This window comes from Hipposideros armiger, unplaced genomic scaffold, assembly GCF_001890085.2.
Source record: "Hipposideros armiger isolate ML-2016 unplaced genomic scaffold, ASM189008v1 scaffold_435, whole genome shotgun sequence".
Lineage (NCBI taxonomy): Eukaryota > Metazoa > Chordata > Mammalia > Chiroptera > Hipposideridae > Hipposideros > Hipposideros armiger.
Genome location: NW_017731785.1, coordinates 1,257,655 through 1,279,482, shown reverse-complemented (window position 1 = coordinate 1,279,482; position 21,828 = coordinate 1,257,655). Strand labels below are relative to the sequence as shown.

Genomic DNA, 21,828 nt, shown 5'->3' with positions numbered 1-21,828 from the left:
TGTGTGTGTGTGTGTGTATATATTTACATATACACACACACACATATATATGTATATATATGGACAGGGAGAGAGAGAGAGAGGCTTTTACATTCTATGCATTGTGCTACTTGCTTTTATAGGTTATCTCATTGAGTTCTCATATTGCTCCCAGATGATAAGTATCTTTTATTTTATAGATGGAAAAATTGAGGCTCAAAGAGATGCTATAACTAGTGCTGTGCCATGCATAATACATAGAGGAGCCATTTGAAATTAAAAAAAATTTGACTTCAAAGGTATTCTATGGAATAGTTATTATAGCAATGTCTCAAACCGCCTGAGTCATAAAGGCCAAGCACCCTCCTTTTAATCCTCATGTCACTCTCCTGTATAATGGAAAATGTCATGGTCATGTCTGTAAAGGTACTGCCTTATAAAGTTTGGGGTGAGATTGCTGTCTTGGGCACACGGAATCAATAACCTTCCCCAAATCCTTGAAGATTCATCAGGAGGATATTTTTTTTATCATCTCTATTTTATAGATCAAGATAGCAAAGCAGAGATAAGTATAGTGATCAAAGATCTACTACAGTTGAGGCCACAGTGAGGAGCAGTATTTCATTTTCTTCCTTTTATAACAATGCCCTGCCATGCATCACCACTTGAGACATAAGCGACATCCCTTGTCATTTCCTCTGACCTATAAGACGAGCCCCAAGCATGAGAATCTACCAAGTCCACAGATTTTTGGATGCTGACACTCTCCAGAGACAAGTTGGAATGGAGAGAGGGTCCTCGTCGTGAGTGAAAAGACCACTGTACTTCATTAGCTTGTAAGAAGAGAGATGGAATGCTGCAACAAGTTAAAATGGATTTTGCTTGGACTTCACATTACCTCTTTTTTTTCTTCCTTGTACTACCTCTCATCTCTGCTTTTCCCTTTACACATCTCCAGGAATCCAGCACTTTTATGCCACTCATCAATAACCCAATGCATGCATCCACATTTACTCTTTCTAGATATATCTCATGTGTGCCCGTCTCTATAAGAGCTCTAGTAGGCAGATCCCTTGTTTTGTTGTTGTTGTTGTTGTTTTTTTTTTTAGAATATCCTAGCTAGACATTAGGAAAACAATTTGACTCAATGAAGTCAACACATAAACACTGATTTTGTGCCCTGACAGCACTGAGGCAGACACTCTAATACACCACAGAGATTCTACTGTTGAAGAACTTACACTTTGTCTGGGGAGGGAAGGACTAAAATAAGGAAAGTTAAATGGAAGTTTAAGATAACAGCTTGGCATAAGTACACAATTAACCACCATTTAAACTATAGTTGCCACAGAAGTTCAGAAAGGATAGTGGCTTAGAAAAGACAAAGAAGGTGTGATAGAACACGAAGGCTGTCACCTAGACCACAGACAATCTATATTTTATTGAAATAACTAGATACAAGTGTGTTGCAATGTGGATATTGATCCCCAAGAGGTTGATAATTGATTTTTCTCTTGAATTTCATAAAGCTATACACCCCATATCTATTTTTAAATAAACATATTTTCTAATAGATTTAGTCTCACACTAATTGCAAATATGAATTAAATGGTTAAAATATTTATGCCATGAGAAGTCAAACATGTAATACAATGTTAAAGCTACTAAATAAAATACGATGCGAGTTGGCAAGAATTTGAGGGCAATAAGCAAAAAATGAAAATATTTGTGTAGGATGGAGGCATTGTGGGAAATCTTTTCCATATTTTGATTTGATGTTAATACTATATTTATAGATATTTCAATTTTGCTTCCACCATTTCCTTTATATTTAACAAAAGGGGCATTTTCTAGATATTAAATATAGTATCTTACTGCAATGCTATAGCAAGAGAGGGTGGCACCCCCCAAGTGGGTCAGCCTACTTAACTTACACAATGGAGAGAGCACAGATGCTGAAGTAGGGCGACCCTCTGCTCGTGACTAATGCTTCAGATGGCTCTTTACACAAAACAGCAGGCCTTTGTATCCAGTTAAACAATATCTTCATGTGAGACTGCTGTGATGCTGGGCGTGAAAAGCCACAGGCTGCCTATGGCAGAGTTCAACAGTGCTTTGGGAATGACATTAGAAGCTTAGTGCGTTTCTAACTGGCTTAAGAAATTTCTTCCTTCATGTCCCTCTGCTATGTAGGACTACATTAAGATATCTAGCATTCCTTTATAAAAAGATTTATAGAGGGGCGGCTGGTTAGCTCAGTTGGTTACAGCACAGTGCTCATAACACCAAGGTTGCGGGTTCGATCCCTGCATGGGCCACTGTGAGCTGCGCCCTCCACAACTAAATTGAAACAACTACTTGACTTGGAGCTAATGAGTCCTGGAAAAACACACTTAAAAAAAAAGATTTGTAGGAGCACTTGTTCTTATTAGCTACTTATAATTTCTATTTTGGATATTGTTCCATCACATTAGAAATAAAGGTAACCTTGTGAACTTCGGCTCTCACTGCCTATGTGGAATGAATGGTGATCTACACATTCTTCTCTAAGCCTTTCTATGCAGGTAGGTTCCTAACGTAAAGAGACTGGAATATCATATCAAAAAATAGCAGCAAGAAATGAAAAGCAACAGGGATAAGCAGATAACAAAACACAAAAGTACTGTGATACATTAAAGGTCATACTCTGTTATCACACATACTAAAGAGTTCTTTTGTGCTAGCTGTGTAGGATTTAAGAAGAATGCTTTCACAGCTATAAAAACAGACAGAGCCACTGGTAGACATCACTCAATGGCGAGAATAAGAAAAATGAAATCTAAGAGCAGTCCCACATTACCTTACAGATGGCATTTGTCATTTTCCCAAATATGAAAATCTTAAGCACCTTCTACATCGTAAGGTCATAACATTTAAGCTTATCTACCCTAACAAGAACTTACACATATAGTTTCTAAGGCTTCTTTTCCCTATTCTTTATTTCTGAAAAATAAGAGAATTATGTTGTACAGCTGGATTTTCTACCTCCTCGCATCAACCTTGACTTTCAACCTCTTCTTCTGGATACTTAGACTGGTCTATGGGAGAAGAAACAAGTAAAGGTCTCATAATGGAGTCTGATATCGCCTGTCATGGTACTGAAAAAGTTCCTTATTCTCCAGTGAAGAAAAATAAGTCTGATTACTACTGCATTTTAAGTTCCTTTTCAATGGACTTCAGTGTCTCTCCTCCACTTGTAACAGGAACGAGGGAAGATGTTTTCCAATTAGAAAGCTGGGGTTTTTCAATGGCACACACTTTATTTAAGATTAAATGCTCTGCAAGTGCTGGGCAGGCTGGGATACAGCTGTTGGATCATTGCCCGTCCTCTTCATTCAGATCAAATGTAAAACCTCTGAAATAAAGTAACTGTTTTTCTTTGGTAGGCAAATCAAATACTATGGATTTGAACTGAAAACCTTAAAGTAACTTTCCCCTCATAAAAATTTATTTTGTCTGTTGGCAATTTCTTGGAAGTACCCTTGTGGTCAGGTTCATTGTGAAAAGATAACCCTTGATGGTTAAGACACTGGGCTCTCATTCCTGGGTTCAAATCCTGGCTTCATTATTGGCTAGCTGTGTAACATGAGCTAGCTGTGGGCCATGAGCATAACATATCTGAGCCTAAGTTTTCTCATCTGTAAAATAGGTATTTGTAAGAATAATTGATATAATATATGTAAATGTCTTAACACAGTGCCTGGCACATAGTAAGCACTCAGTAAACATTCACCATTATATTGTGGTTGTGTTATTGTTATCTAGCATACTTTACCTAATATGACATTATCTAGGAATATGAGATCATATATAGATCAGAGAAATTATTTCTCACCCACCTGAGCATAGAAAAGGGGTTGAGGTAGGTGTGAAGAAGAGTGGAAAACACATCTATTTTTCTTTCCCAGGACCAATAAAGGCCAATAAACTAGACTTATTGTAAGTGATGTCCAGAATGCCACAGATGCTTTATCAAAATCACTGCATTTTCTCCCAAGCAATGTCAGAAATGTTCTCAGAGGTTTACGCATGGCAACCTGAAAGCCAAGGGGAACAACCTAAAGGAGGTCATTAACTTGAAGATGCCACACAAAAGGAAAAAGCCAGAGGCACCTGCCCGAAGGGCCCATGGCATTCAGGGGACCACCATCTGTTCTGTGCCACAGCGCGGTGACAAAGCTGCTCCTGGGATGAGAAAACTTTAGATATCACTGAGGTCTCAAAATGACATTTTAATCTGTGTATTAATGCTTCAAGGAGATGCAGTTCAAATAGAATGTCTTAAACTCTTCTTTAACCCCCATAATGCTTATGGCAGAGAAGGGCCATGGAAACTAAACAGAAGCTGGTACTACATGGCCTAAAGCGAGGCAGTACCGTTATCTATAAAAGGAGGTCAATGGACTGTATGGCCTCTAATTGATGACCCATGGTCCCAAGTTCAAGGTAGTCTTGTCAATTAGGCTATCTTGTTAAGAAATGCTGTCTGTGGGTTTTCAGGAGGAATTAATTTTAGAGGCATTGAAAACAAAATATCATCACTGTTTCTAACCCTGCAAATATCTTTAAAAGACAGTGAAATCTTTGCCTTAGCATGTGTTTTTTTTTCCTCTTCTTAAAAAAAAATCGATCTCATAGTGCTTTGACAAATTTATGAAGACTTTCAGTCATCATCTGTGGAGACCTTTATAATTAAGCCATTACATTTTTCTGATATATTTAATGTTGCAAGCTTTATGTTCCGCCACACAGACACCTCTCACCACGTACACAGTCCTCTGGCTGCTCTTTACTCACCCACTAAAGCTTGTCACCGCTCTGACAGCCACCTCAAGAGGAGTACGGCAGGCAGATGTTAGATCTTAGGAGATTTCAATCTTATAAAAAGTAGTTAAGAGGATGGGGGAACACATTATGACACTCAAGAGGAGAGGTTTGTCTCCTCTTCATTTTAAATTCTTAGCACTAAAGAGATAAGAGAGGACAGTTTCAAGAGGGAATCTAAGGATTTCTTCAAATCAATAACTGCTCTTTGCAAACTCCTTTTGTCCATAATTGATCTAAGTAAAATCTTTTCTTGGGTGTCTCAAATGCCTGTGTTCTGGGGAACTGCACTTTGGGGGCTTTCTTGTTCAGGGGATGTCCCCATGAGAGTTCCCATCCAATCAAGTGTGAAAAGAGCAGCCTTGAAAGCCTGTAGGTGTCCCAAGTGAAAATCCTATCTTGGGAGAGATCACCGATTAAGATCCAGACATCCTAAAGAATGCGTTAGGTACAGGTGAGAAATAGTTTATTACATCTCTCAGAATAAGACAATGAATTTCTCTACCGCCAGCAGTTATTTCCTCTTAAACTTAAGAAATCTGTGATTTCTAGTGGATCCCTAAATACATGACAGAATGGAGAGAAGAACATAACTACATATATGTTCTCCAAGTTTAAGCTGCTCCATTAGTCAGGACAGTTGGAATTGATCCACTCACATGTTCTTCTCTGTCGTTTTTATAACCCAGTGCATCTATAGTTAGGCTGTGTCATTTTCAAATAGAAGGCTAAACTAATGGGATGATACAACTCTGGCCTAACTAACACCTCATTTAAATATTTTCCTGAAGTCTTTGCAATCCAATTGGCCTGTGTTGATTTTAGTGATCATAGACAGCTGGTTTGCATCCTCCATACAAAAATCTTTCAAATACTTCAAGATTGTTATGGGCTGAGTTATGTCTCCTTGAAATTCATATGGTGAAGCCCTAACCTCCGGGACCTCAGAATGTGACTGGATTTGGAGAAAATTCCTTTAAAGAAATGAATAAATTAAAATCACTCCCTTATGGTGGACCCTAACCCAATCTAACTGGTGTCCTTATAAGAACAGGTAATGTGGAGACACAAAAAGACACCATACGAGCAGACAAAAGTCCATGTGGAAACTCAGAGAGAAGGCAGCCATCTGCAAGCCAAGGAGACAGGCCTCAGAAGATATCAGCCCTGCTGACACCTTGACCTTGGACTTCTAGCCTCCAGAGTTGTGAGGTAATACATTTTTGTTGTTTAAGCCACTCTGTGGTATTTTGTTACAGCAGCCTTAGCAATCTAATACAGATATGATTTAAAACTGGTTAAAGTCATATATTGTTGGCTTATTCACAGACCTTTGATATCAAGCAGATATGAGGAAGTATTTTGCTACTAATTGCGAAAACATCTAGGATAGAGTACTTTTGGTTTTGCATTTTAATAAACTACTGTGTTAATGTCAAAATTGTACCCATTTTAATAATTAATTTTGCTTAAAGAATACATTTTGTCCTTTTCTGGATTTGCTGCAAATCAACACTATTCTACATCATTCTGGTGGTTTGCACATTTAAAAATGAACTCTACTAATTTACATTTTGTTAATGTTATAATAGTGAAATTGATTTAAACATGAAATACATATATTTCAGCATAGTTCCATTATGTCTGTAATACAACTGTTTTGAGAGGAACTATTTGACCTTTATTTAATATTATTAAATAAAAATTCTTAGCCTAAAAGTAATTACATTATATGATTTCTTTACTTTGTGGCCCCTGTAGCTTCATCAACACAGATGACTGCAGTAGTATCAAAAATTTAGTGTTAGTGCTAGGTTTCTAATTTATTTTTAAAAAGTGCCAAGTAAAAAACAAAGTGCATAAAATAAATCCCCATGCATATTAATGATTAAATAAGATTCTCTCATTGAAATACGCTGTTTTCTTTAATTTGGCAACTATTGTGAGATCACAAAAAGTTCATTGTGCCCACTTCTAAAACTCTAAAGACAAATTCCAAGTCTTGAAAGATAAGCTTATGTTAGTTCCACAAATATCTATTTTAGGAACTGCCTGAGAAATCTTTTTAAATAAACACACACAAACAAATGATTCCATGACACTACAATTAGTTTTTTGGGGGGGGGGTGAAGGGAAGGGCTTGCTAAAGAGCCATGTCATTGTCAACACCACCACCACAAAACAGCAAATTTCATTGTTAACTTGGGATTTTTATCATCTACTCACAACTGGATGAGTGTCTTACTCTGTTCTCTTTCTTGTTCGGTGCTTCTCTCTGAGGAATGATGTCAATTCCAAGCCCAGCTTCCATTAAGGGATACCTCTGTAGGAGGGGTGAGAGCCTCCCTGTGGCAGGGGTGAGAGCCTCCCTGTAGGAGGGGTGAGAGCCTCCACTGAGAGTGCCCAGCGACGGTGAAGTGCCTAGAAAATGGATGACTGCACCAACGTGTGCTAAAACAGAAAGACTTGAGCTTTGTATGAATGTGTCCATCTCAAGGTCCCTTGCATTTCCTGACAAACTGGACAGCAGCTCACCACTTCCACCCATAGAGCCAGACTTCAATAGGCTTTGGCCTGCTTTTGACTTGGGAAAATGCTTGGTAAAAGGGGTAGGAAAGCCCGCCTTTGCCCTTGGCTCCTGCTCTCGTCTATCGTTCCTGGGGCCTGCACCCGCAGAGAGAGCCTAACCTTCACCCTCGACACCAGTGTCTTTCCATCTCCACTTGCCACGCTGTAGTCCACGAAACACCTGTGCTGCTATAGCATTCCTACCTTAGCCCCAGACAGTCATTCTACCCCACTTTGGCTTCATCTCTCCACTTCAGCAGAGGGGTTATTTGAAATGTGTTTTCTCCAGTAGACTGTAAGCTCCATGAGATCAGGGGCTGTGTCTATATTTGATCACCACTGTTTTCCCAGCATAGTGCCGGGCACACAGACATGTTTTTGAATGAATTACTTAATACATTAATAAACGGTCTTAAGCAGTCGTCTCCTCCATCACCCTTTGTCCTTTGTCTTACCATACTGAATCTCTTTTACTCTGGAATCTTGCTCAGGCTTATTTCATGCTCCTAGCCTCTTCTCCATGATTCCAGCTTACTGAATCTATCCTCCATTCCCTCCAAATCCTGCCTTTTGCAGGTGGAAACAGGTAGCCACAGTGGCAATTGCTTTTCTCATCAATACATTAGGAAAACAGAAGCAATTCCACTTTTATGTGGAGTCAATTCCCTTCATGAAATTTGATACAATGGTGCTCTGCTAACTATTTATAGGAATATACATCAATTCTAGTTTGGATAGGAAAACTGGGAATCAAAAAAAGCTAAAGGACTACTAATCATATGTAGGAAGTCCTAGGGCATTCTGATTAGAAACATCACACACAACCTCTTAGAAATAAATGAGTATACTATATGTTTAATATTTCAATCAAGAAATAGACAAACATGAAGAAAAGAAAGGTATATACTGTAATAACTTGGCATTTAATGGAGATTATGGCAGAAGAGATCTATGCAATACATGTTTTTTTTTGTTTTGTTTTGTTTCGTTTTGTTTTCTTTAGCTGGCAATGTTGTATATTAAAAAGAACTCTGGCCTGGAAAAGCACGGGTAGGGTCCCAGGCCTACTATTAATGATATGTATAATCACAGATAGTTATTCGGCTACTCTTTAAAACAAAAAGATTCCAGGATGCAATATTTTTTTATTTGATGACTAAAACATTTTATCTGATGACTAAGCTTAGGGATGACCACCTAGCATACTATGAAGAATAGACAATTTTTTTAAACCCTTTACATTGTCAGCAATAATTTAGGTGAAACGTATAGTACATGTAGCATTAGATGACATATTTCTTACCAAAAACATAATAAATCTCCTTTCAGTAGTTCCAAGAGAAGGAGTTTCCAGTTTGAAATTTGTGAAATCTTGATTTTCGAAGGACTTAAACTATAAAACTATTAAGATTTATGAAAAAAAGATAATCGAGCCTCTTTGATTTTATGGGAGTTAGAAAAACCCAGGTTCAAATCTCAGTAGTACACTCGAGCGCAGGTCACTGAATCTCTCAAGCTGCATCACATCTGTAAAACGGGAGTGTCTTATGGGATTGTTTTTTTAAAGAATAAGATGTAATGTGCATAAAGCTCCTGGGAACTGTCTCTGGTTAAATATATATGATGTTAAATATATGATGTTAAATATCTGATGGCTACTACTGTTTTTATAGAGTACACAGAATCACAGGCCCATAGAAATGAAAAACACTAGCTAGAATCTGGTCCAATTCCCAACCAATGTGCGATGGGTTTGACAGCCTTAACGGATTGGTCTCTTGAGCTCTACAAAATGAGCAGAGAGTCAGAAAGGTACCATAGCTCATTAAGAGTGGAAGTAAATTATCTCACAAACTACTGTTCTTCATATTATTTCCTTTTTAGATGAAATGGAAAAGTAAAGAAAAAAACATTATCACGCATTCTGGGCAAATGATATGAACCTTCTGGTTTTGATTTGTTTTGCGTTGGCTATACATTGAAATGCTCTAATTGCATTTAACCATTACATTTTGTTTTAGTTTTTATGTATATTCAATATGAACAAATAACAGTAAAATTGAAAGTATGAAATTGAAATGAAAAATGCAGCAAAAAAAAACCAAACCACCAAAAACATTTATAAGCCTAAGTGTCCTATGTCAAGGGCAAGAAATTGATAACAAAACTTAGAAAAATGTAAATCAGGAAAATATTTTCAAAAAATTTTCTATATGTGCAGAAAAAATTAAAAATAAATTAATAAAAAAGATTTCAAAATGTAAACTATCAGACCTGATAGAAGGGCCCTGAAACCTACTATATTGTTCTCTTCATCCATACAAATTCTAATTTTTTTATAGTACACTTTGGGGAGCCACTGAAGAATTAAGGGGCAGGAAGAGATATGATGAAAGCAATTTTAGGAAGATAAACATTTTAGCTGTATACTAAATGGATTAAAATAATGGGGACTGAAGAGGAATAGAGGTGGTTTATAGCTGACTGTAGGAAAAGAGGCCCAATTATATGAATGCCTTATATCATTAGAATAATGCCAGCGCAGATAGAAAATGATGGAAACTGGGGAATATTTGAAGGAAGGATTAGTAGACACTAGTGTCTACTATTGATCCCAGTGGCTGCTTTGTTGGGATTATGAGAATTTTGATATATGGGGGTAAGAAGGTGAATTATGTTATTAACACAAGTTAGGAATTTAAGAGGGTAAAAGTGGTTTGGGGATTTATAATTTGGTTAGAGTTAGAATTTGGTTGAAGTCAGGACTATACATCTTAGTAGAAATAAAACTCAGTTGTGCTCATCACTACCTCTTCACTCAGAATGTATTAAAATTTAAGAAAGCACACACCACCATCGTCTACCTGACTTTTGTCCAGGGAGAAACTGCTAATTTCACCTTATCATCATAGATACAGAAACTGTGCTCAACTTCCCTTGAGAGCCCAGGGGAATTCGAGCTGGAGAGCATCTTGAAACTCCCAATAAAAAACATTCTCCTGTCATAGCGTAGACATCCCTTAGAAACCCACACATTAAGGAACAAAGGAGTTCTGATCCTCCTTCCTTAATTATTCTCTCAGCTGAGAGAATTATTATTGGGGAATTGAAAAATAGAGACTCCCCTGATGGTTAGAGCCCAAACAAAATGTTTGGCAAGCCCAAGGGACTTGGTGAGAAGGAAATGACAGCTCTTTCTTCAGGGGACATCTCTTGTGTCAGAGCACACAGTTTGTTGATCCAAATACAGGCTGGAATCCAGGTGCTCCTCCATCCCCTCTGATGGGATATCGGTGCAGTGGATAGAGCTACCCAAACTGCATAACCCCATGCAGTGGCCTGCCCACCAGCTAGCGGGGTCTCCCTAATGCTCACTCACTAAATTGAAAGGATTTCCAACACTCAGCCCACATTCCAGTCCTTCTTGAAGTCTTCACTCATCACCACATTCCACTCTTCTCTCTCAATTTACACAGAACCTATTTTCTGTGCCACTCATATGACAAGAACCCGTCCTTCCTAGTGGCATCTCTGCAGGGTTCTGGCTCAGGGTGGATTTGCGGGGCAGTAGGGGGTAAGGCAATTACTCACCTGAAGTTTCTGGAAAGGTTTATCTCCATGTGTATGACTCCAAGTCAGATAGCCAAGACAGGATGGACTTGTTCCCAGAAGTAAATACACACTATGCACGAATATGGGGAGGTCAGTGCCTATTGCACTTGCAGGATTGCAAAACGAAATTACTTTAATTAATAACAGCGGAGTTAACATTTATCAAGTACTGACTACTTACCAAGTTTTTACCAATTACTAAGTATTTTGAAACTAAGAACTTAATTGGAACTTCAAACAACCCTATGAAGTAAGCACTATCTATCAGTAACCCATTTTACAGGTCAGGAAACTTAAGTACAAAGAAGTTATAGAAGTTGCCAGAGGTCACAGTATTGGAGCTAAGATTTGAACCCAGGCAGGCTGACTCCTGAGCCTTCTCTCTTAACCTCCATGCTATTCCACCTTTAATCTTGTGTTGTCTCTAGCGTGTTTGAAGTTCAGTCATTTGATGTGTGGTCTGTATTTTCCTACTGCAATTTTAGTGTTTAAGAGTGTTACAAGTTGGACTTAGCACTCACTTCTGCATCTGGATAAAGAATTACCAGAAGGAAGAAATAAACCAAAAAAACCCACCAGCAGTGGGGAATGGCATCATTATGTCCATGCTGCAAATCCCACAGGATCCTGGAATGACCCTCAGAAATCTGAACAGAAGAATCAACAAATATGGCTATCAGGACCTCAACACAACAAAAGTTTAGCCATCATGCAGTCTGATGGCAACCAAGTATATCTTTTCAGGTTTGTTTTTGTCTTTTAAAGAGTAAGAAATGTAGGCAGCATTGCGTAATACTTCAAAGCACTGGAGTGAGCTTTGGGAAGTGTGACCTTGGCAAGTAACCTAATCTCTCAATGGTTTGTTACTCATCTATCAAAAGAAGATACTATAAACTGCCTTATAAAATTTAATGAGTGTTAATTAGAAAAGGTATATAAAATAACTATCACAGTTCCCAGTATGTAGTGCTCAGCACTGCTGCTGATGCCAGATTCTACAAAAGGTAAGAATTGAAACGGGAGTAGCGAGTGTCTGGGATTGCAGGTGAGTTCTGTTACCTCTTCACCCCAATCCTTATGCGACACCAACTTCCTTAGCGAATCAGTCCAATGGATTTGACCTTCTATTTGAACTCCACTTCCATAAAGCAAAGGCCTCATCTAACTGTCCCCAGGTCTGCTTCCTACTGTGATTGTGACCATTTGCCCCTCTTTTCAGCAGAGAAAATCTTTGCATTTAAAAAAGCTGCTTTTTGTTTGTTTCTCCTCTAACTAGAAATTATATGCTCAACCAACTCTGCCAAACTGAGCAATAAAAATAATGAGAGAACTGATGACTCTATATGGACTTTTAAAATGCTCCAGGAAAGGTGACCCTGAAAAATTATTATGGCATGTTATCAATTAGTTGACACTATCTAGAAAAATGAAGCTAAATGTTCCTCCATTCTGTCCAGTTTTATATCTCATAAATCCAGCTAAATTAGGTCATTAGAAATGCATATGGTAATACCTAGACAGACTTGTGTCAGGTATATTCCCTTTTGGGGTCCCTATAGACATTTTAACTATCTGGCCACCAGTATAAATAACATGCCCAAGATGATGAATTACTTCAATAATACTTAACATGAACAAAGTTAGTCTCAAATTTCCAGAGTGGAGGGTGTGGGAACTGCAGCTGTTTTTAATGCAAATCCATAAGGCTAAAAACAAAACAGACTTTTAAATGTTTAAGATGAAAGTCTTTCTTTGGGAAAAATCCAACTCATGAGGCTAAATCCGACACAAAATATTCATCATCATAATTTAAATTTTAATATGTGGCCTATTTAAAGGCTTCATACTTGAAAATGTTTTCACACTTATTATGTCGTTCTGTCTTAATTAAGAACTGAAATATTAGAATAGGTTACACCTTTGGATTGCTACAGAAATTAGATTTATATTCCTTAAGAATAAATGTACTTTTCTAATAAACATATGAACATGTTAATACATAATTTATTCACAACAATTACCCCTCACTTACCAGGTACCAGGTGTACAAAGTCATGAAGTTTGATTGTTTAAAATATTTTTTTCTGGAAAAATGTTATAATATATAGAATTGACTAAAAGGTATATTTGGACAGAAATAATTTTTAACAATTATTTAAAAAATATTATCCTACAGAAAATTTGTAGAAGATAGTAAGGGGAGTTCCACATAGCTTTCATCCACCTTCCCCCACTGTTAACATCTAAAATAACCATTGGACAATCATCAAAACCAAGAACATTGGCATTATACTATTAACTACAGATTTTATTATGTTTTACCAATCTAGTTTCATTTTTTTTGCATAGATCTGTCCAGTTTTCCCAGCACCATTTATTGAATAGACTGTCTTTACCCATTGTATGTATAGCCTCGCCTCCTTTGTCATAGATAAATTGACCATGTGCGCATGGGCTTATTTCTGGGCTCTCTATTCTGTTCCATTGACCTATGTGTCTGTTTTTATGCCAGTACCATGTTGTTTGGATTATTATAGGCTTATAGCATAGTTTGATATCAGGTATTGTGGTACCTGCAACTTTGTTCTTTTTTCTCAAGATTCCCACATTGCATTTTTTATGTCTAGATTGAGGTCATGAATTTTTGTGGAGAATGCCAAGAATATCAAAGACATAAGGTGGCTGTCTCAGCGCATCATATCAGGAGGTGCATGAAGTGAATATTTCTTATTACTGGTGAAGCTTAACTTGATCACTTAGTTTAGGTGGTCTGCTGAGTTTCTCTGCAGGAAGTTTATCTTTTCACCTTGGAGAAAACAGTTTTAGGCTCCATAAATTAGTAGTCTCTTCAAACTTCTATCCACTCATGCTAGCACATCTATTGCTTTTGACAATTATTACTTTGAAGTTCTAATGCTGAATACCTACTTCCATATTCTTCTATGTTTGTTGATTGGAATTCTTCAGTAAGAAAGAACTGTCCATGTTCCCTCACGTATCTACCATCCACCTATCCCATGACTTACTGTCAGTATGTACTCATGGAGATTTACTTTACTATTTGGGTTTTAAGTCTGTTCTGTTTCTACTAATTTCAGATTGGTTCCTGTGCCCTTCTGTCATGCCTTTATATTAGGGGGTCAAAACGTGTCCCTCTACCTACTTTACTTTTGTAAATAAAGATTAATTGAAACACAGCCACACCCATTCATTTACGTATTATTTATTGCTGTTTTTGAGCTATAATCACAAAGTTAATTGTGACAGAGATCAAGTGGCTCACAAAGCTGAAAATATTTACTACCTGGCCTTTTATAGGATAAGTTTAGCAACACTTGTCCTAGATAATTTGTTTTTAATTACATTTGGACAGTGCCCAAAACATATTTGTTTGTCACATTTGAGGTAGTTCATAACATAGAAACTTGAGTATATATTTGCCTATATTCTCCTAAATTAATTAGTTATAACATTTTTTATGTTAAAGATTTATTTTTTGTGTAAAGGAAGAAATAGACTGTCAGTATTCTCTTGGAATGAGTTAAGTACCTATATAAGAGAATAAACTATAAATATTAAGAAAATAATGGAAAGGATAACATGAAAAATTATCTTGTAATGGGAAGGAAAGAGAGAAATTGTCCTCCTCCATGAGTTCTAAAGTATCTTCTATATGTGCAAAGGGCTTGTTAAATTATCCTCATAATAATAAAAACAAGTAATAATTTCCAAAGATGTCAAATTTTTAGTCATTTTTGTCTTGAAGACATCGGATATTGTTATTATACCATCACACTTCACAATCCTCAGATGATTTACCGATAGATCTATCCAAATGAGACCCTCAAACCATACATTTTGGTTTTCAAAATATTTATAATACAATGCACCAATGCAAGAATTATATCAAGCATACTATCAGTGCTCAAAATACATTTATTGAAAGATAATGACATTCTTATAATCATATTTGAGAGAACGATTGTTCTAAATTGGAAGTACAAAAGATGGACTTGTTCTTTTAGAGAAAAATAATTATACTTGAGCTAGCAGAGGCTATATCCAGATAGCTACATTGGTGGTTGGTAGGTTCTTATTATTAGAAAGTTAGTAAAGGGGGAGGGAGATGGTAGATGAGGGTAAAGGGGATCAAATATATGGTGATCAGAAGAGAACTGATTCTGGGTGGTGAACACACAATGTGATATATAGAGGATGTATTACAGAATTGTACACCTTAACTCTATGTAACTTTGCTAAGAATTGCCACCCCAATCAACTGGAATTAAAAAAAAAAGAAAGTTACTAAAGGGCAGGTCTATTACACTGGAAGTACACCTCGTTTAGATAGAAGGAGGTTCCTCCAAATATGTTCAGTAAGTAGACTTTATGTCTTCCTCTAAGATCTTAACATATTCAAGATCAGAGGTTCTGAATCCTTAGTAAATGGTCCCTAAGAATATTAAGGCACAACTCCTAAAAATCATATACAGAAGTTTGAGTGTACGTGCAGATATATGTGTATTTTCTAAAGATAAGATTCTTATAGAGGCAGGGATTCAAAGGAGTTTAAGAACAATTATCTAGACTAGTGTCTAAAACTGAAGATAATTACTTAATTTTTATATTTCGTATAGGGCCTCAACATCAGTGTGTGAAATCTTAACATTTTTTGCGCTTCTGACACCTCTTGAACATACTGTCATTGTTTGCTAGAAGTAAAGTGATATTTAATGACAGCCTTTTCCTGCATTTACAAGATAAGAAAAGTAGGTAGATAATGGACAAAAAGAGATAGTATGAAAAGCATAAGCCTTGTTCATGGCTGGCATTCAAATGCTGACATTAAAAGCTGAGTTTCCCTCTCATAGTAGAATTTTTTAAATTGCCTAATCATACACAAAAGAACTAGTTTTTATCTGTATTTACCATAAAATATATAAATATTCCTGAGCAATTTAGTAAAAAGTTCTTAAGGAAATAAGGGTCACAGTATTTGAGAAAGTATCAAGAAAAAGGTCATCATTTGAGTTGGGAAGATGACTTATCTTCCATCTAGCTCAGGTAATGACAAACTACATGATACAGGAACTATATTTTTGGCTAATAATTAAGCTATGAAAGCATTGTTACAAAACTATCAACCTATCAAAATCAACCAAACACTTGCAAAAGCTATTTAAAGCTTCCTGAAAGCCTAACGTCCTTAAAAATGTAATTTCTCTGACCTTCAATCTTTAAGTATTTCTTGAAACTCTTTTCCATTTCACTTCCTAAAAACTAAATTTTGCATGTGTAGTGGCAACTAATTTTTGCATCTGACTTGAGTAATTTACTGTTTGTAAAGAGTAGGTATCTTCACTGTCTTTGAAGAAACATAAAAATCTTTGAACCCAATAACTCAGTCAATATTTTTGGTTATCCTTATTTAAAATTACGATAATGTCATTCTCTGTTTAAAATGAGTATTTTTGAGGGGAGGGATCAGCTTTATTAATAATTTAAATCACAAAGAAATTGTACATTAGACACAGTAATAGGGGGAAAAAGATAAAAGATAAAGGGGGGAGTCTTCTGAAAATCACAAAGGGCTGCTATATGTATATTAGAGCATAACATAAGATATACATAGCAAAATTCTATGAACATCGTAATAATCAACAAATATTTCTTAATTTGAGTTTTGGTTTCTAAGTAATAGAATCTGAGAACTTTTCACAGTAAACAAAAGGACAAATAGATACTGCTAAAAGGGCACATTTTTCTTTAAATTTCGGTCCCAAGAGAAAAACAAAAACAAACTAGAGTGTGTTTATAAATTATACTTTTGAAGTAAAACGTATTTATTATGTGTTAAATGTTTCAAAATACATTTAATTGATTCTTTCATTGGGTTTTTGAATTAAGTTCAGCTTCACGTACATAGGGAACCCATAGGTTGCCCTTCTACTTTATTGGGCTCTAGGTCTCTGATGGAGTTATGAAGTCATCCCTATCTTGTTGGCTCAGCTGCAAATTAGATGGGCTTAAGCAAGAAGCTAAAAGTAGTAGAAAAAATAAGAAAAGAAGCACTTAGACTTATATGTCTCAGTATCATTCACAATGGCATTCAAATGGTGGAAATCCAACACATATCTAAAGAAACTAATTTTTTGAATCATTTCAGTTTTGTCATCAATAAGCATTTAATAATACATTAGTATCTAGGGTAAAGAATGTGCGTGTTCTGAAAATAGAAAGAAATGGCCTGTGATGATTGAACTGAGCTTTCAGAATTATCTATCTTATATACAATGATTAATTTGCCCCGGTAAGAATCTGGCTTAAGTACTACAGGGTAGAAAATATTGGCGGGAAGTAGATATTTTATCTTCCAGTGCAAGATAACTCTATGGAAGTCGCTGGTAGGTATAACTGACAGGTTTCCTGGGATGGAACATGAAAAACATTGCCATAAACACATAACAAGAATAAAACCAAAAAAAAAGGCAGCTTACAGTCAATTTACAAGACTTAGATTTAAGGAATGGACCCTTCAGCTTTGTTGATATAATCTCCTTTTCTTTTGTTTTACTGTGAAGAATAATATTTTGGAAAATATCTGTATTATCTATGTTTGCCAGCAATAGTGTGGTCTAAATGATACCAAAGTCCGCCACACCATTAGAGAAACCTGGTCCTTCTTTTGTTAGGAAATTAAAAATTCTAGTGTGGTTGCCTTACAGCAATAGCAAGAACTCTTTGATATTAAACATATATATATATATATATATATATATATATATATATATATATATATGTATATATATATGTATATATACACACACACACACACACAAATATATACATATATTTTCTAACCCTATTTTTTCTGTTAATTCCATTAAAATGAATGCATGCCTTCCTCCAAGTAAAAATCTAGCCTTTAAGACCCCAATCAAGTTTCTAGACTACTCCAAAATGGCCTCTCCTTCCTTGGAACATATTTTCCTTTATTGATTTATTTATTTGGTATGTCTTACTCAGAAGTTAGTCAAATCTGATGTGATCATTCCTATATTGTCTCACATATTCTATTTTGAATCTTAAACATTTTTCACTTATTTCTTTAACGAGGTGGTAAGTCTAGTATGATCCTTTCATCTAGTACACATCCTTTAAATATCTATTGATTTGATGTGTTAACTTGACAGGAATAAAATGAATTTGACCTAATATAAAATATGAAGGACATGTTTTTGGCACACTGTGGTAGACAAATGAACTCAAAGGTCTGTTATCAAAGGTAACTGATTTATCTGGAGTAATCTTTAGTCTGAGCAAGTCAGACGATGTTAGGCTTTGTGGATTAACATTATGAGAAGAGAAAGTCTATTTTTGTTGAGAGTGAAAATTTTTCAATATCAGTGTAATTAGGGACAAATCAGAGATTAATGATGCATTATATTACAGAGCTTTAACTGATAAGCACCAAGAAATGGCTTTCTCAACTTCAGTTTGCAAAATATTATTTCTATACTTGGCTCCATGCACAGAAAATAATGGAAGTTGGGCCTGCTATTCAGCAAATTCAATATTTATTCTGAAATGTGAATTGTTGAGTTATAGGAATATTTTACACACTCCAAAAGAGCATATAATCTACCTCTACTAATTAGTTTCTCTATGAAAGCCTTCCAGACAATTACAGGGTAATACCACCGGTCAATGCTTTAGGTGCTTTTCATTAAAGGTATAGTGTCGCTACCAGATGAATTGCTTCATATAAAAGCACTTACCACAAAGCCCTATAATGGAAGGTTAAGTGCTATACTTAATTACTAATTTCAACCCTTATTACCTATATTTTGTAGTGCAGGCACTTTAAAAAGAACCAAATATAGCCTCTTGGTTCCCGCTTCTCTGACTATAGGATTTGCTAGTAACAGCATTAGTCCAGCTATTTTTCTAATGAATAACAAACAAACAAAAAAAGGTTTTAAATAAAAATAGTAATACCACAAAACAATATAAAAGAGATATACTAGGCATTTCTACTGAACTCATACCTAAAATCACTTAGTTCTAAAACTTTAATCTAGATGATGACACATTATTTTCATTTTGTATTCAGCCTTTATTGGAATTGTTGCAGATGGAACTCCAAAAGAAAAAGGAATTTGAAAATTTCATGGCTTACTTCCTACCTCAATGTAATGCTGAAATGCACACAGAGTGTATGATTAATAAAATACTTGATGGCAATCATATTGGTCATTACCTGTTTATATGTATATATCCAAATTCCTCACAGGTGCTCTAATTTGCTTGAGGGCAGACTGTTTTACCCTTGTTTGTATCCTTAGAATAACTGCAAATTTTCTCACTTTTGATTTGTTAAAATTATCTAAAATACTTTTTGGTGAAAGGGCACTTAGACTCTTGGACTAAATATAAAAGTTTGCATCTAAAATACGTATTTCTAAAGATTTTCTCCTAATTATCATAATATTGCCAGTTTATGATTTTAAAATATATTTTATATTATTTCTAATACTGAGCATCCATTTAATTGGTAAATAAGACATTATATGTGGAAATAAATATTAACCTAGAAAAAAATTTACAAATATTTGTTGACTTCATTAAGTCATACTTAATACTTAATTACTACTTTAAATACTTAATACTGCCAAACTTCAATTCAACTTGGACATTAGCCTGCCATAAAAAGACAGAGACCATGGTTTTTTGGAACTATACCTAGTACACAGTATTTGGTATGTGCACAATTAAATTTAATCACATAGGTGTATTAAAATAATGAAGTATAGGGATTTTTAAAAACATAAAATATTTATCCACATGCATTAATGCATTAGAAAACTAGGTTCTGATTATTTACGCTTGGGAAATGCATACCATTATTTCCCTTTTAGAAATGCATTATGAATATTAATATAATAAAGTTCAAGTAAAGACACTGTTAACTAGCTTAATCCAGACTTTCCCAAACTAACCTGAGAGTGGGGCTTCCTCTCTCCCCATAGAGGTCACCATTAACATTGTCTAGAACAGCGTTCTTAAAGATACCAGTTTGAAAAGTGTGGTAAGAGTAAAAAAGTTATTAAATTTAAGATAATTTTAAAGCATTAACTGGTGAAACAAAGCTAGGTTTTAGGAGGCAACTGCCACCCTGGAATAATAATAGGATGTATCGTTTTACATGTTTAGGTCCACTGTTCACAGATTACATTCAAAGGGCGGGCCTAGACCTCATCCTATTACATCTTCCATGGCGTCCAATGCACTGATTTGTTCTAGTAAAGAGGTATTGATGAATTGCACTTTAGGCAATTCACCAATGTCCTCTTCTGTAATTCCACCGAGGCTGTATTTATTATTAAAAAAATGCATTTCAACTAGGATTTCAGTAAATTCCATAAGGGATTTTCAGTGGCTATGTAATGTGGCATGCAGATTTAAGTTACTTTCCTTCCAGATCGTCCATCCCTTCATCTTATTAACAGAAGGTGTACATTCTCCTAACTGCAGCGTAAAATCGGGATAGTTCCCAGGACATCAATTCAGCAAATATTTATTGAGAGCCTACTATTTGCCAGTATTATAATAAGCACTGGACATATTATGCTTCCTTCTGAGTTTTGTCATAGAGCTGTTATTTTTATTACCTTTAAATCAGCAACTATTTGAAGAGAACCCAGTTTATAAAATAGGTTTGAAATGAGGCTTGAAGATGTTAAATTTTATAAATCAGAAGAGGTCCAGAAGGGTATCGCAGACATTTCATTCCATAACTGTAAGTCAGTACTAAGGAAAATTGATCTTTATTTGATAAGTTAGTTATTTCCTCAAATTATTTCTTCTGAGAAACAAATAGAGGAGTTTACGTATACATTTTGATAATCATTGTTATTGTGCAAAATGAAAATTCTTGTTATTGTGTAAAATGAAAATGAATAGTACCAGTGTCAGAATACTCGTGAAACCCCATGGTTATATGACAGTGAAAACAAAGTTCATTTACTTACATGTTCTTATAACTGATTGACAGTACTATAAATAGTTCCTTTACTATTTCTCTGTGTGTCCCATGGCCCTCCTGCACCTTTCATGAGCTTTAGCTATGTATCACCATCAGAAGAATCACCACCGGGTTCTATTTTCTTTCACAGAAAAGTGTTATAAAGTCCCTCCCCTGGCTTTAAATGTTAACTTTGTTACTTTTGACAAAGCCTTTCCTTTGTTCAAATGCAAGGATCCAGTAAAAAGAGCTTTGACATGTTGTGCTTTTAATGTGTGCGCTTTTTCTGATTTCACTGATGTCCTGAATTTTGCAAACGATAACGTGTGCCTTTAGGCTCTTCTCTAAAATGCCATTTGTACACTGTATCAAGAACAGTTTAGGACAGCAGTACATTCATATGACTCTAACGTCCAATAAATACTTGATGGCTTCACAATTTGGTGAAACGAACGCAAAACAGTGCTTTGTTTTCCACTTTGTTTTTCATAACATTCTTCCCCGGATCCACATTCACCAGCTTACCTGCAGGGTAGCGCTCTATCACGGGCCAGCTGTCCACCTGTAACGTGGCATTGCCACCACTCCTCGTGAAACGGACTACATGATATTTCCCATCGTTAATGATTGCATTGGACTCTTCAATGGCGATGTCATCTGTCCCAACATTAAATTTAACTCCAATTTTTCCTTGGTGCTGGAAGGGAGGAGGGGGGAAAAAAAAGTTGTATAAAGTTGTACTGATGAGTCAGCATTACATAAGACCTGCATACAGGATATTG

General features: G+C 35.8%; 1 protein-coding gene across 36 annotated transcripts in view; it reads right to left on the bottom strand.

Moving 5' to 3' along the window:
• The window catches only part of NRXN1 (neurexin 1), a 1,140,616-nt gene that overhangs the window by 138,718 nt on the left and 980,070 nt on the right, over positions 1–21,828 (bottom strand). For all 36 annotated transcript variants that reach the window (XR_002126503.1, XM_019665155.1, XM_019665157.1 and 33 more), the window contains one exon: positions 21,572–21,743. Coding sequence is in view for 35 of the 36 variants with exons in the window: in XM_019665155.1 (XP_019520700.1) it covers positions 21,572–21,743 (172 nt within the window). In the remaining variant the exon portion in view is untranslated. The remainder of the gene's footprint in view (positions 1–21,571; positions 21,744–21,828) is intronic.